Source organism: Hyla sarda, chromosome 2, assembly GCF_029499605.1.
Source record: "Hyla sarda isolate aHylSar1 chromosome 2, aHylSar1.hap1, whole genome shotgun sequence".
Classification (NCBI taxonomy): domain Eukaryota; kingdom Metazoa; phylum Chordata; class Amphibia; order Anura; family Hylidae; genus Hyla; species Hyla sarda.
Genome location: NC_079190.1, coordinates 333,665,108 through 333,678,710, shown reverse-complemented (window position 1 = coordinate 333,678,710; position 13,603 = coordinate 333,665,108). Strand labels below are relative to the sequence as shown.

Genomic DNA, 13,603 nt, shown 5'->3' with positions numbered 1-13,603 from the left:
CAGCATAGAATACGGGTGCTGCTCAGAGATTGGGGGTGTCCCAGCGGTGGGCCCCCTGCAATCAGATATTTTATCCCCTATTCTTTGGATGGGGATAAGATGTCTATGGCCAGAATACCCCTTTAAATGAATGGATAAGCAAAGGAGACCATATTTATAGATTGGAGGAATTAACAGACTGTAAACACAATTTACACTCCAAATTTAGGAACATCTGGCTCCCGTGGATCTCATTTAGGAGATTAAAACTCTCACATGGAAAACAACGCTGGAAAAACAAAAAAAATTAAATTGCTTGGGCATTAAGGCCCAGAAGGCATGTAATTGAATCAATAAATAGGAACTATGTAGGTGTTAGAATACTGTGAGTCATAGAGTATACGAAAAACACATGTTACCTGCTTGCAGATATAGTAAAGGTATAGATGGCGCAAAAGAAACTGAAAGTCAAGTTTGCTTCATTTCTAGGAATATAGGATGACAACAAAGCCCCTACAAAATACGGCAATGAAGACACACCTGAATTCTTCTTCTTGTAATATAGGATGAGAATAAACCCCCACGAAATACAACAATGAAGACACACCTGGTTTATTTTAGCTGGGGTATATATATGTATGAACCAATGTCTGCATTTAAACATCACTGGCTATCCAAAAGGTAAGATATACATATATACTTATTATATGATATATACATATATATATATATATATATATATATATATATATATATATGTGTGTGTGTGTGTGTGTGTGTGTGTGTGTGTGTGTGTGTGTGTGTGTGTATATATATATATATATTACAAAATGACAATTCATTATTATATATTTAATAATTATTAAATAATTATTATAAATTATTTTTTTTAAATATTTTTAGGGCTGCACATCACATATAAAACAAAGCAAAAAATGAAGGGGCATCTTTTTGGTGTTGCTACAATTTTAGCAATATTTTTGAATGCTGCAATGTCAGCAGTACTGCCTGCATGTCATGTCTCAGCAAGAAAGGATCAGATTATGGAAATAAGAGAAACATATTTTACAATTCGCTCCTCACTTGTAAGTATCAACAGAAAAATAAGTCCAGCATTTCTCCAACACAATAGGAAAATAATATGGATTCACCTGCAAAAAATGTTTACTTTTTTTTCCAGCAAAGGCAAGACAATTATATAGGATTGCGTATTCTTCACAATTCACTTATGCAGAGCATACCTGTAAGTAACATTTTTATGTCAATGTTGTTTCACTATTATATATGTTGCCTACGGTCTATAAGAATTTAGTGACATGGCAAGACTCATTGCTCCATCACAGATTTCAACTGCATAAGCATTTTATATAAAAAGTTATCACTCTGAGTTCTCCTACTAGGTGCTGTTGACTAGTGTTGCTCACGAATATTCGCGATTCGAATATTATTCGCGAATATCGCATATTCGCGAATTCGCGAATTTCGCGAATATAGCGCTATATATTCGTAATTACGAATATTCATTTTTTTTTTTTTTTTTTTTTTTTTTCTTCTCAGTACACATCACAGTGATCCCCCCTCTCTGCTTCCAGCTTGTGTGGTGTAAAGAAGGCTCTAATACTACTGTGAGAGACTGGTGTGCGAAAATTCGCATATACGAAAATTCGCATATTTTCGCATATGCGAATGTTCGCGAAATGCTAATTTTGTATGGGCTAATATTCACATATGTTAATTTTCGCATACGCGAAGTTTGCATATGCGAAAATAAAACGAGAATATAACGAATATGCGAATATTCGCGAATATATGACGAATATTCGTCCATATATTCGCGAATATTCGCGAATTCGAATATGGCCTATGCCGCTCAACACTACTGTTGACATCATGATTTAACTTTACGTTCAGGGTATACAATAAGTGTTGCCAGCACATACTGTAATGTACTGTCAGTGGCCTAATTTACTTTAATGGCTTAAACGTAGTCAACTAGTGACTATGTGTGGTCCTTTTCCCGCATCTGGGTATGTATGTATGTATATACAGTACAGACCAAAAGTTTGGAAACACCTTCTCATTCAGAGTTTTCTTTATTTTCATGAAAATTGAAAAATGAAAATTGTAGATTCACACTGAAGGCATCAAAACTATAAATTAAGTAATGGCAAAGAAAACAGAGCTTGCACTCACCATCCAAAGTAAAATCTTTATTTCTTCGTGTCAGGCATAACAGGCTGGTGGGGGTGGAGGCGGCTGGGGTGGGACCGGGACAGACTGCTTCACGCCGCTCAGGCGCTTTTTCCAGCCGGTATACTTCTTCCAGCCGGTATACTTCTTCTAGCGGGTAAAACTATGAATTAACACATGTGGAATTATATGCATAACCAAAAAGTCTGAAACAACTGAAAATATGTCATATTCTCGGTTCTTCAAAGTAGCCAGCTTTTGCTTTTATTATTGCTTTGCACACTCATTCTCTTGATGAGCTTCAAGAGGTAGTCACCTGAAATGGTCTTCCAACAGTCTTGAAGGAGTTCCCAGAGATGTTTAGCATTTGTTGGCCCTTTTTGCCTTCACTCTGCGGTCCAGCTCACCCCAACCATCACGATTGGGTTCAGGTCTGGTGACTGTGGAGGCCAGGTCATCTGGCGCAGCACCCCATCACTCTCCTTCTTGGTCAAATAGCCCTTACACAGCCTGGAGGTGTGTTTGGGGTCATTGTCCTGTTGAAAAATAAATGATGGTCCAACTAAACGCAAACCGGATGGAATAGCATGCCGCTGCAAGATGCTGTGGTAGCCATGCTGGTTCAGTATGCCTTCAATTTTGAATAAATCCCCAACAGTGTTACCAGCAAAGCACCCCCATACCATCACACCTCCTCCTCCACACCAGCACACCTGTGAAGTGAAAACCATTTCAGGTGACTACCTCTTGAATCTCAACAAGATAATGCCAAGAGTGTGCAAAGCAGTAATCAAAGCAAAAGGTGGCTACTTTGAAAAACCTAGAATATGACATATTTTCACACTTTTTTGTTATGTATATAATTCCACATGTGTTAAGTCATAGTTTTGATGCCTTCAGTGTGAATCTACAATTTTCATAGTTATGAAAATAAAGAAAACTCTGAATGAGATGGTGTGTCCAAACTTTTGGTCTGGACTGTATGTTTATTTTTCAGCACTGTAAAGCCCAGCAGACAAAATTTTTAGTCAAACTAAGTAAACATATACATGCAGAAAATGGACTAAATATAGACACTGGTTGACTACATTTAGGCCATTAAAGTTAAAGGGGTCTCTGCCACTACAATGCAGTATATGTTGGCATCTCTTTTTGACAGAATGTCAGTGTATACACTGAGCATAGGATAAATTGTGATGTGAACTGTCCCCTTACATAAGACCATATATAGTAGCCAGAGAAGGAAAGATCGAAGCTGACAGTTGCACCCCCACCCTCACTACCACAAATATTCAGCAGATTTACAGGTGACGTCTCCTCAGAAAAGAGTCGTTCACTTTCCTTTTTCTTCTCCATTCATCCCACACATAGTAACATAGTAACATAGTTCATAAGGTTGAAAAAAGACCAGAGTCCATCAAGTTCAACCCATATCCCTAATGAGTCCCTACTGAGTTGATCCAGAGGAAGGCAAAAAACCCTCATACTCGAGGTAAAAATTCCTTCCCGACTGCAAATATGGCATCAGAATAAATCCCTGGATCAAAATTCTGTCCCTATAAATCTAGTATCCATAACCTGTAATGTTATTACTCGCCAAAAATGCATCCAGACCCCTTTTTGAACTCTTTTCCCCATGACCACCTCCTCAGGCAGAGAATTCCACAGGCTCACTGCTCTTACAGTAAAGAACCCCCGTCTGTGCTGGTGTAGAAACCTTCTTTCCTCTAGATGTAGAGGATGCCCCCTTGTAATGGATACAGTCCTGGGCATAAATAGATCATGGGAGAGATCTCTGTACCATCCCCTGATATATTTACACATAGTTATTAAGTCTCTCCCTAAGCCTTCCTTTTTCTAAACTAAAGAACCCTAATACTGATATTCTTTCTGGGTACTGTAGTCCTCCCATTCCTCATATTACCCTGGTTGCCTGTCTTTGAACCCTCTCCAGTTCCACTATATATTTCTTGTACACTGGTGCCCAGTACTGTACACAGTATTCCATGTGTGGTCTGACTAGTGATTTGTACAGTGGTAGAATTATTTCCTTGTCATGGGCCTCTACATGGGCCTCATGGGTCACTACAGCTAAATTTACTATTAACTAAGACTCCCAAGTCCTTTTCTATGTCAGTCTTTCCAAGTATTCTCCCATTTAATACATAATCCCAGACCGGATTTTTCCTCCCCATGTGCATTACCTTACATTTATCAGTGTTGAACCTCATCTGCCACTTCCCAGCCCAAACTTCCAACCTATCCAGATCCATTTGTAATAGTTCACTGTCTCTATTGTGTTTACCGCTTTACAGAGTTTAGTATCAGCTGCAAAGATTGCTACTTTACTATTCAACCCCTCTACAAGGTCATTAATGAATATTTTAAATTGGACAGGACCCAAGACTGACCCCTGCGGTACCCCACTAGTAACAGTCACCCAATCAGAATATGTACCATTAATTATCACCCTCTGTTTCCTATCACTGAGTCAGTTACTTACCCACTTACACACATTCTCCCCCAGCCCAATCCTTCTCATTTTGTGCACCAACCTTTTATGTGGAACCATATCAAATGCTTTGGAAAAATCCAGATACACAACATCCAGTAATTCCCCCTGGTCCAGTCTGGCCGTCATGACGATTTCTTCCAGTCACTACTTGCCTCCACAGAACGTGCTAGATATACATTTTAGGCTCCGCACTTTTCCAGCACCTATACCCTATAGTAGCCAAAACAGTAATTATGTACCCCTGTAGGGATAACCAGCCCCCATGTATAGCCCCCATATAGCATTAGGCTATTGTAGTTAGTTACCATCACAGTCTGACTCCACAGCGGCGGCTGTTCTGCTCCTCTTTGACGGAAGGAAGAGGGCCCTGTGTCTTCTTGTAGACATGTCTGTACACGGCATGTCTGCTTCCAGCAGCCATTTCTCCGTTAAAGGGGTAGAGGGCAGCTGCATTCTTAATGTGGCAGTGGCAGCCCCAGAAGACAGTCACTAATTCACTCTGTAACAAATCCTCCTCATGGAATTGCCGTCTTGATAAAAAATAGGTAAAGGTTTTTTTTTTTTTTTAAAACATAGGGGACATTTACTTGCAATATTCAGATTTCCTTCATTAAGTAATGTCAGTGGTTCAGCAGGCTCTATCAGCAGACTGGAGCCGGGACCCACACGGAGTAGGTGAAAGGACCTCTGGCGGGAGAACAAACCGATCGGACCACTGTATACATGTTGTGTGTGTGTGTGTATGTGTGTGTGTGTGGTGGGGATATGATCAGTTTATGTAGATTATGAATTACTATTTGTTGCAGCCTAAGCCATATTCATTTGAGGGAATATTTACGGAATTCCCATCCAGAAAACGAACAGACATTACACAAATAGTGGATGCTGGCAGAACATGCCAGTGCTAGGACCACTTGGAAATGCGCAGTCTCCATAGACAGCAATGCATTTCTGAGTGGGTTCCACCAAAAGAATTGACATGGTGCAGCAGAACCTCATTGCTGCAACGGAATTTCCCAGCTGAATTTTTCTGCCTGATTCCACTTGGAAATTGTGTTCAGCATCAAAAGGAAAATTAAATGCTGCAGAGAAAGTTAGGAAGTTCTTTCCAGTCTGACCACAGTGCTCTCTGCTGACACATCTGTCTGTGTCAGGAACTGTCCAGAGTAGAAGCAAATCCTCATAGAAACCTATGGGAAGGATTAAGATTTTTATATAAAAGTGATTTACAAATCTGTGTAATTTTCTGGCACCAGGGGATTTGAAAACATTTGTTTTCCACCGGAGTAACCCTTTAAGAATGCCATTTGTTTTGGTCTTTTTGAGGATAATGCTTTAATGATGATACTATATTTATATGTTTTGCTCTGATTTTTAAAGAACTCTCCATAAAAAGTCCATCTATCACCTCCTTACAAGGGACAGAGTTATACACCTCAAGAGTTAAGGAATACGGAGATGGAACCGACAGTACTTCAGCTTACCGTGCCTGCAGTTTGTAAACTTATATCGCAGCTAGTTTCTGACAGTCGAGCAGTCAAAGAGGCTGGCAGAGTTGCAGCATCATGCCTCTTCCCATCCCTGCCCACTCCTAGCATGGTCAGTACGTCAGTGGTGTGGGTCAGGGCGGGGAGGTGTCGTGCCAAGCAGAATTTGAAAACAGCCAAGTTTACAAACTGCAGCCACAGTAAGTAAAGATACGGTCTGACCAATATCCTAGTGCCCAAACTGTTGAGGTGTGCAGCTCTGTAACTCGTACAGAGGTGACAGTGGCACTTTAAAGCTATAGTAGTGCATTATAAGGCTGCATAATATTGATAAGTTGTTTCTTTTTAGCCATCAGACAGATGCTGTTTTCTGGAACACGTCATACATTTTTACATGAATGAAGTCTTCAAACATTACAGTTTGCTGGGTGCAGAGCATACAACTACTATAAGCAGAATCGCTAATTCCTTCTGTGAACTTTCTAGAGCTCCGAGATCTTGTGTAAGTGCATAACCCCTTTATGATAGGCTGGCAATATAGCGTTATATTTAAAACATTATCCAGTGGGACTCTATGTATCTGCAGTACCTGTTATTTCCTACTGGAGTATATATCTCCAAAACATATACAGTTCATTGTCTCCACTGGAATAAGTTTTAATAATATTTTTGGGTTTGATTTTATCCTGGAGCACAATAAAAGTAAATATTTAAGGGTATATTAATAGGGGTGTTATACCCTGGGCTACGGCCCTGGGGTTTAGTTGATTATAGTTTAGTGGGTCTCTTATGCCCTTTGGGTTATTAATTTAACCCATTCATGTACACCCTCTCTCTTCCCTTGTTAACATGTTTATTTTTTTTTTTTTACTTTCTTAATAATTAGCTTTGGTGGAACATTTGTGGCAAACTACAATATAAAGTAAACTACCCTGCACAGTCTTGGCTAGGTTTCCACACAGTTTTTTTTCTGGCGTTTTTTATTTTATTTTTTTGAGTACTCTCAGTGCAGTTTTTGAGCCTTGAGCCAAAGCCAGAAGTGTATTCAAAAGGAATAGGAAATATAAAGGAAGTACTACTGGATCCTCACTTTGGCTTAAAAACTGCAGTGGAGGTATTTAAAAAAAAATGCCAGAAAAACACCTGTGTGGAAACATAGCCTAATGGATCTATGTACGACTTTGCTTTGGGTTTTGCCTCTTCTTCAATCATTAAGGGGGCGATTTTTGTCAAAGGAAAAGTTGCCCATAGCAACCAATTAGATTGCTTCTTTTATTTTTAACAAAGCCTCTGCACAATGAAAGCGATCTGATTGGTTGCTAAGGGCAACTGGGCATCTTTTCCTCTTCACAGGTTGATAAATCTCCTCCTATAAGTTTAAAAGCACATCTGGCATTTAGATAGAATTTTAGGGGATCTAAAATGAACCTTTTACTTCATATAAGGCCTAGATTTATAGTTTGAACAAATATGACAATATACAAACTCTGAGATTAAACATTTTGTAAAAGCTTTCATACATGTATGTATGTTCCGCCTCCTTCTTAAACACACCTTTTATACAATTAATGTTTATACACTGAAATGTATGTATTTGTTGTCAGGATGTTAGCACTCATTGCACTTTATGCACACGAAACATTCTGACACAGAGATTGAGCACTTGTTTATATAAATGTATTTAATCAATCAAGTGCAATACAGAACAACGTATCTGCGACCTCACATTGCCATTTTCAAGCTCAACTGAGTGATCCCATGTGGTTTCTTATATTTGCTCAGTAATTAACATCATTAGGTAATTAATATACAGTGTAAACAGTGATAACACATGTAAACATGAACATAATACGTGCTATTAAGGCATAGTAGAATAATGCTATTGGTGATCAGTGCTCATATCGTGACGGCAGTGTTTACCACCTGGGGCAATAGTGAATGTGCAGCAGTATGCTTGATCTTTGCAAATTTACATATTGACATACAGTATTCCAGCACTTACCCGGCAGAGACAGTTCTCCGGGACATTAGATAGATAGATGGATAGAACTTATTTATTCATCTTTTTAATACTGTACATATTTTTGCTTACTTTGTAGCAGTTTGACTTCAGCAATACCTGTGAGGACATCACAATGCTAAACCTGGGATCCATTGAAAACAATTTTAAAAAGGTAACATTTTTATCCTAATGTTTATTATTATTATTATATATTTTTTTTAATACCTGAAATTAGGAAATTATTTTTTCTTTAAACTCTTATTTTAACAGTACTTGATAAATAAAAATAATTGCTACTCAAATTTCTTCTCATAAAATTGACTACCTTAGTGTAGGGAAAAATCAAGAAGGGACATGTGGGGAGATTTATTAAAACTTGTGCAGAAAAAAGGTTGACCAATTGCCCATAGCAACCAATCAGATGGCTTAATTTTTTTTAAATGCCCCTGAAAAATTGAAGAAGCAATCTGATTGGTTGTTATGGGCAACTATTCAATTTTTACTCTGCACAGGTTTTAAATGTTTGTTCTGAGGATAAGTGGGGTTTCAAGAGGTTGCAGTGTCTCTGAGACATAAAAAGGTAATTTAAAGCGCACCCGTCAGATCCAACAAAAAAACACATTTTTAAATATATCACTCTGGGGGTTTGAGATCATTGTCATGCTGAAAGACCCTGCCACGTTTCATCTTCAATGCCCTTGCTAATGGAAGGAGGTTTTCACTCAAAATCTCATGATACATGGCCCCATTCATTCTTTCCTTTACACGGATCAGTCGTCCTGGTCCCTTTGCTTACAAACAGCCCCAAAGCATGATATTTCCATCCCCATGCTTCACAGTAGGTATGGTGTTCTTTGGATGCAACTCAGCATTCTTTCTCCTCCAAACACGACAAGTTGAGTTTTTACCAAAAAGTTCTACTTTGGTTTCATCTGACCATATGACATTCTCGCAATCTTCTTCTGGATCATCCAAATGCTTTTTAGCAAACTTCAGACGGGCCCCGACATGTACTGGCTTAAGCAGGGGGACACGTCTGGCACTGCATGATTTGAGTCCCTGGCGGCGTAGTGTGTTACTAGTGGTAGCCTTTGTTACTTTTGTCCCAGCTCTCTCCAGTTCATTCACTAGATCCCCCTGTGTGGTTCTGGGATTTTTGCTCACCGTTCTTGTCATCGTTTTGACACCACGGGGTGAGATCTTGCGTGGAGCCCCAGATCGAGGGAGATTATTAGTGGTCTTGTATGTCTTTCATTTTCTAATAATTGTTCCCACAGCTGATTTCTTCACACCAAGCTGCTTGCCTATTGCAGATTCAGTCTTCCCATCCTGGTGCAGGTCTACAATTTTGTTTCTGGCTCCGGAAAGTTAAACAAATTTGTAAATTACTTCTATTAAAAAATCTTAATCCTTCCAATAGTTATTAGCTTCTGAAGTTTTCTGTCTAACTGCTCAATGCTGATGTCACGTCCCGGGAGCTGTGCATGATGGGAGAATATCCCCATAGGAAGTGCACAACTCCCGGGACGTGAGTCATCAGAGAGCAGTTAGACAGAAAACTACAACTCAACTTCAGAAGCTAATAACTATTGGAAGGATTAAGATTTTTTAAAAGAAGTAATTTACAAATCTGTTTAACTTTCTGGAGCCAGTTGATATATAAGAAAAAGTTTTGGCCTGGAATACCCCTTTAAAGAAGAAGTTACAGGTCTGCAAGAGCCAGAAATCTTCCTTGTTTGTAGGTGACCAAATACTTTTTTTCCACCATAATTTGCAAATAAATTCTTTAAAAATCAGACAATGTGATTTTATGGATTTTTTTTCTCATTATGTCTCTCATAGTTGAGGTATACCTATGATGAAAATTACAGGCCTCTCTCATCTTTTGCACAATTGATGGCTGACTAAATACATGTATACATATATATGAATATTCTTTTCTTTTTTTATTGCAGCTGCCTCATAGTAAAGCTGTGTTAAAAGCAATCGGGGAGCTTGACATACTACTTCATTGGTTGGACAGACTGCACTGAGCAACCCTTGCGTATCATAACCCAACATCGTACTGTCGTAAAACTTAGTTTAAAAAAATACCCTCCCCCCGAAATCTAGCAGCTTAACATATCCTCTCCCGGAATATCCTGTGACATTTGCTGGTGGATACTATACATAACCTGTATTGAATTAGCAAAGGACTTCTTTTTCTTGCACATGGAATAAACCTACCTGCTACAAATAAATTATAATTATATTAATGGATAAAGAAATAATTTAAGGACCATTGTCAAGAAGTCTATTGTTAGAATTTTTTTTAAAAGTATAATAAATACATTTTAAGTGTAACTCTTGTTTTACAAAACTTTTGAAATATCATAGATACATGTCAGAAGTTTTGCTTGGTGGGGGGTCCGAATACTTGGACCCCTATAATGATCGCTAAAATGAACAGGTGGAAGAGCACTTAGCTGAGCGGTGTCACAACCCTTTGCCCTTGCTCGCTGAAGATACTTTCTGTAAAGTCCATCTTCAGCACTTGAGGGAAGACAACACTTACTTGAGTGTTTATTCATGTCCCTTTTAGTCAGCACTCCAATAAAAACTTCTGACATATCTCCATGACCTGCCAAAAGATTTTTAAAATTAGTTACACCTTATTTACATACAAAATATTTAAAAACACTAATAGAAACTTATAAGAAGTTGTTTTATTTATTTATTTGTTAAATTGTATGTTTTTTTTTAAATGTAACTTCCACTTTGAGATTAGAATAAGTCATCTAAACTTGATGTTTATCTTATGAAGAAAATGGCAGGAAATATAGCAACATATAGGGTTGTACAGGGTCAGCCAGAAAAAACCCATGTGGTGGAAAATACTTTTGCAAAGTAAAGTATTTTAGGAGTGATACCTTTATTGGCTCTCCATAAAAATATAGTTTATGAAAAATTATTCTTTTGTAAAGCCTTTTACCTTGAGAGCTCACAAATATATATTTTTACTGGTTGGCCAAAACAGGTAGCACTAAAAATGTGAGTGTTCTTTTGGCACAAAAACAAACACATAATAACCACATAAACAAAATATTAGAAATTTTAAATGTTAAACAGTACATTTTGTATGCCCTTGCGTGGGCTACTGGATTTATACTTTATAGCTAATAATAAATCTCATTGTTCTTGCTCAAATTAAAAAACAAATTTTTATAAAGCTAAGGTCATACCTGAGGACTCAGTCCCCTCTGGTAGTAGGGTAGCCCAATTTGTCTTTGGGCTTTTCAAGTGTTTTAATTTCTTGCCCTGTACTTTATTTTGAATTCTTTTGTATTCATGTGCATAATAAAGTTATTTATTATTTATCTACTTTTGGGTGTGCTATTTGTATATGAGGTGTTTGTTGTTCTCTTTTTTTCTTTTCAATGTTGTTACAATTTGGACGTCTCTTTTAGAACCCCTGGAATATTGTATATATGTACCTTTGGCTGAGCCCCCTTCATTTGTTCAGTGTTAAGAGAACACAGTGCAAGACTTGCTCCTCAGATGTCATTAGGGCACCTGCAAGCCTCTATTGGCACAATTTTCAGATACAGTGCTCCCAATCACCAATCTAGACAAAGATTAAAACATATTATTCTGTTTACCAGCAGTTACCACTAGAGGGAGTGCAAGAGCTTACTGCAAACTGTGGCATTGGAGCTCAGAAACAGAACAGTAGAACTGTAAACAGCTATAAGGATAGACTGAGAAAATTATGAGCACAGAAATTTGGACCAAAGCATGATGATAAAAGGAATACTTTTATCAAAATCCTTGAACAGTCAGAGAGGCACGGCCAGGAGTCCGCAATGCCCCAAGCAAAAATAAAAATAGCCAGCACAACAACCTAATACACGGGTGCACGCTGCGGAGGCAAATACAGAGTATACAAAAAAAAAAAAAAGGATTGCAGCAGCACACATTGGTCAAAAAACTTGAGGCTCTTAGCGCACTTTTAAATCAAAACGTGTCCCCCCCCCCTCCACCACGGGGAGGTGGCCTCATTTAGGATGGGACCCTAACACAAATTCTGAGCCTAACGCTCATATCCACTCACCTCTGCTTGGCATATAGCCTTTGACTGGGTGACATGTTGGATCCTTTAACAATTTAAAACACCACCTGTGAAAAAGGGGGAGGGGTGCACAGCTAAAGAGAATGCCATTCCCCCTGAGTTGTACAAACAAGCAAAAAGAAAAATATCCAGCACAACAACCTAATACACGTAACAAGGGGTCCAGTGAGACAGGTGTTTGACGACTTTTCGTTAAAGTTGGATGTGTAAATGAAAACAAATTTTTTTTCACTAAAGTGCAGTTTTTTTCTCAAATTTACCATTTTTATAAAGGGTAATGGGAGAAAATGCCCCCCAAAATTTGTAACCCCATCTCTTCTGAGTATGGAAATACCCCAAGTTAGGACGTAAGATGCTCTGCGGGCGAACTACAATGCTAAGAAGAGAAGGAGTCACATTTGGCTTTTGGAAAGCAAATTTTGCTGAAATGGTTTTGGGGGGGCATGTCACATTTAGGAAGCCCCTATGGTTCCAGAACAGCAAAAATACCCACATGGCATACTATTTTGGAATCTACACCCCTCAAGGAACGTAACAAGGGGTACAGTGAGCCTTAACACCTCACAGGTATTTCACGACTTTTTGTTAAATTTGGACGTGTAAATGAAAAAAAAAATTTTCACTAAAATTTTCACTAAAATTTACATTTTTACAAGGGGTAATAGGAGAAAATTACCCTCAAAATTTGTAACCCCATTTCTTCTGAGTATGGAAATACCCCATGTGTGGACGCCAAGTGCTCTGCGGTCGAAATACAATGCTCAGAAGAGGAGAAGCGCCATTTAACTTTTGAAGAGTGAATTTGTTTGGAATGGAAGTCAGGGACCATGTGCGTTTACAAAGCCCCACTGGTATTTGACAGATCTTTGGAACAGTGGGCTGAGCAAATGAAAAATACAATTTTTCATTTTCACGGACCACTGTTCCAAAAATCTGTCAGACACCTGTGGGGCAAAAATGCTCACTGTACCCCTTATTACATTACGTGAGGGGTATAGTTTCCAAAATGGGGTCACATGTTGGGGGGGTCCATTGTTCTGGCACTATGGTGGCTTTGTAAACACACGTGGCCTTCAATTCCGGACACATTTTCTCTTCAAAATCCCAATGGTGCTCCTTCTCTTCTGAGCATTGTAGTGTGCCAGCAAAGCACTTTACATCCACATATGGAGTATGTTCTTACTCAGAAGAAATGGGGTTACAAATTTTGAGGGGCTTTTTTCCTATTTTCCCTTGTGAAAATGAAAAATTTAGGGTAACACCAGCATTTTAGTGAAAAAAAAGATTTTTTTCATTTTCCCATCCAACTTTAATGAAAATTT

At 38.5% G+C, this 13,603-nt stretch overlaps 1 protein-coding gene across 2 annotated transcripts; it reads left to right on the top strand.

Annotated features, from left to right (window-relative positions):
• The first annotated feature begins 1,014 nt into the window (after window positions 1-1,014).
• LOC130357938 (interleukin-20-like) lies at window positions 1,015-11,465 on the top strand. Of its 2 annotated transcripts, XM_056560703.1 has the most exons (5): window positions 1,015-1,064; window positions 1,160-1,222; window positions 6,521-6,673; window positions 8,271-8,345; window positions 10,129-11,465. In XM_056560703.1, the coding sequence occupies exons 1-5, from the start codon at window positions 1,023-1,025 to the stop codon at window positions 10,204-10,206; spliced, it is 411 nt and encodes a 136-aa protein (XP_056416678.1). In that variant the 5' UTR covers window positions 1,015-1,022; the 3' UTR covers window positions 10,207-11,465. The 2 variants fall into 2 exon arrangements, 1 of the variants encoding a protein (XP_056416678.1); XR_008889328.1 differs by lacking the exons at window positions 1,015-1,064; window positions 1,160-1,222 and adding an exon at window positions 6,235-6,371.
• The last annotated feature ends 2,138 nt before the right edge of the window (window positions 11,466-13,603 follow it).

What these genes read in the sequence shown, in the direction of transcription:
- LOC130357938 (XM_056560703.1), top strand. Translation starts at nt 1,023, where the DNA reads ATGGAAATAAGAGAAACATATTTTACAATTCGCTCCTCACTT. An exon ending in TTACAATTCGCTCCTCACTT is followed by an intron (nt 1,065 to 1,159) that starts GTAAGTATCAAC and finishes TTTTTTTTCCAG; the next exon opens with CAAAGGCAAGACAATTATAT. An exon ending in CTAGAGCTCCGAGATCTTGT is followed by an intron (nt 6,674 to 8,270) that starts GTAAGTGCATAA and finishes CTTACTTTGTAG; the next exon opens with CAGTTTGACTTCAGCAATAC.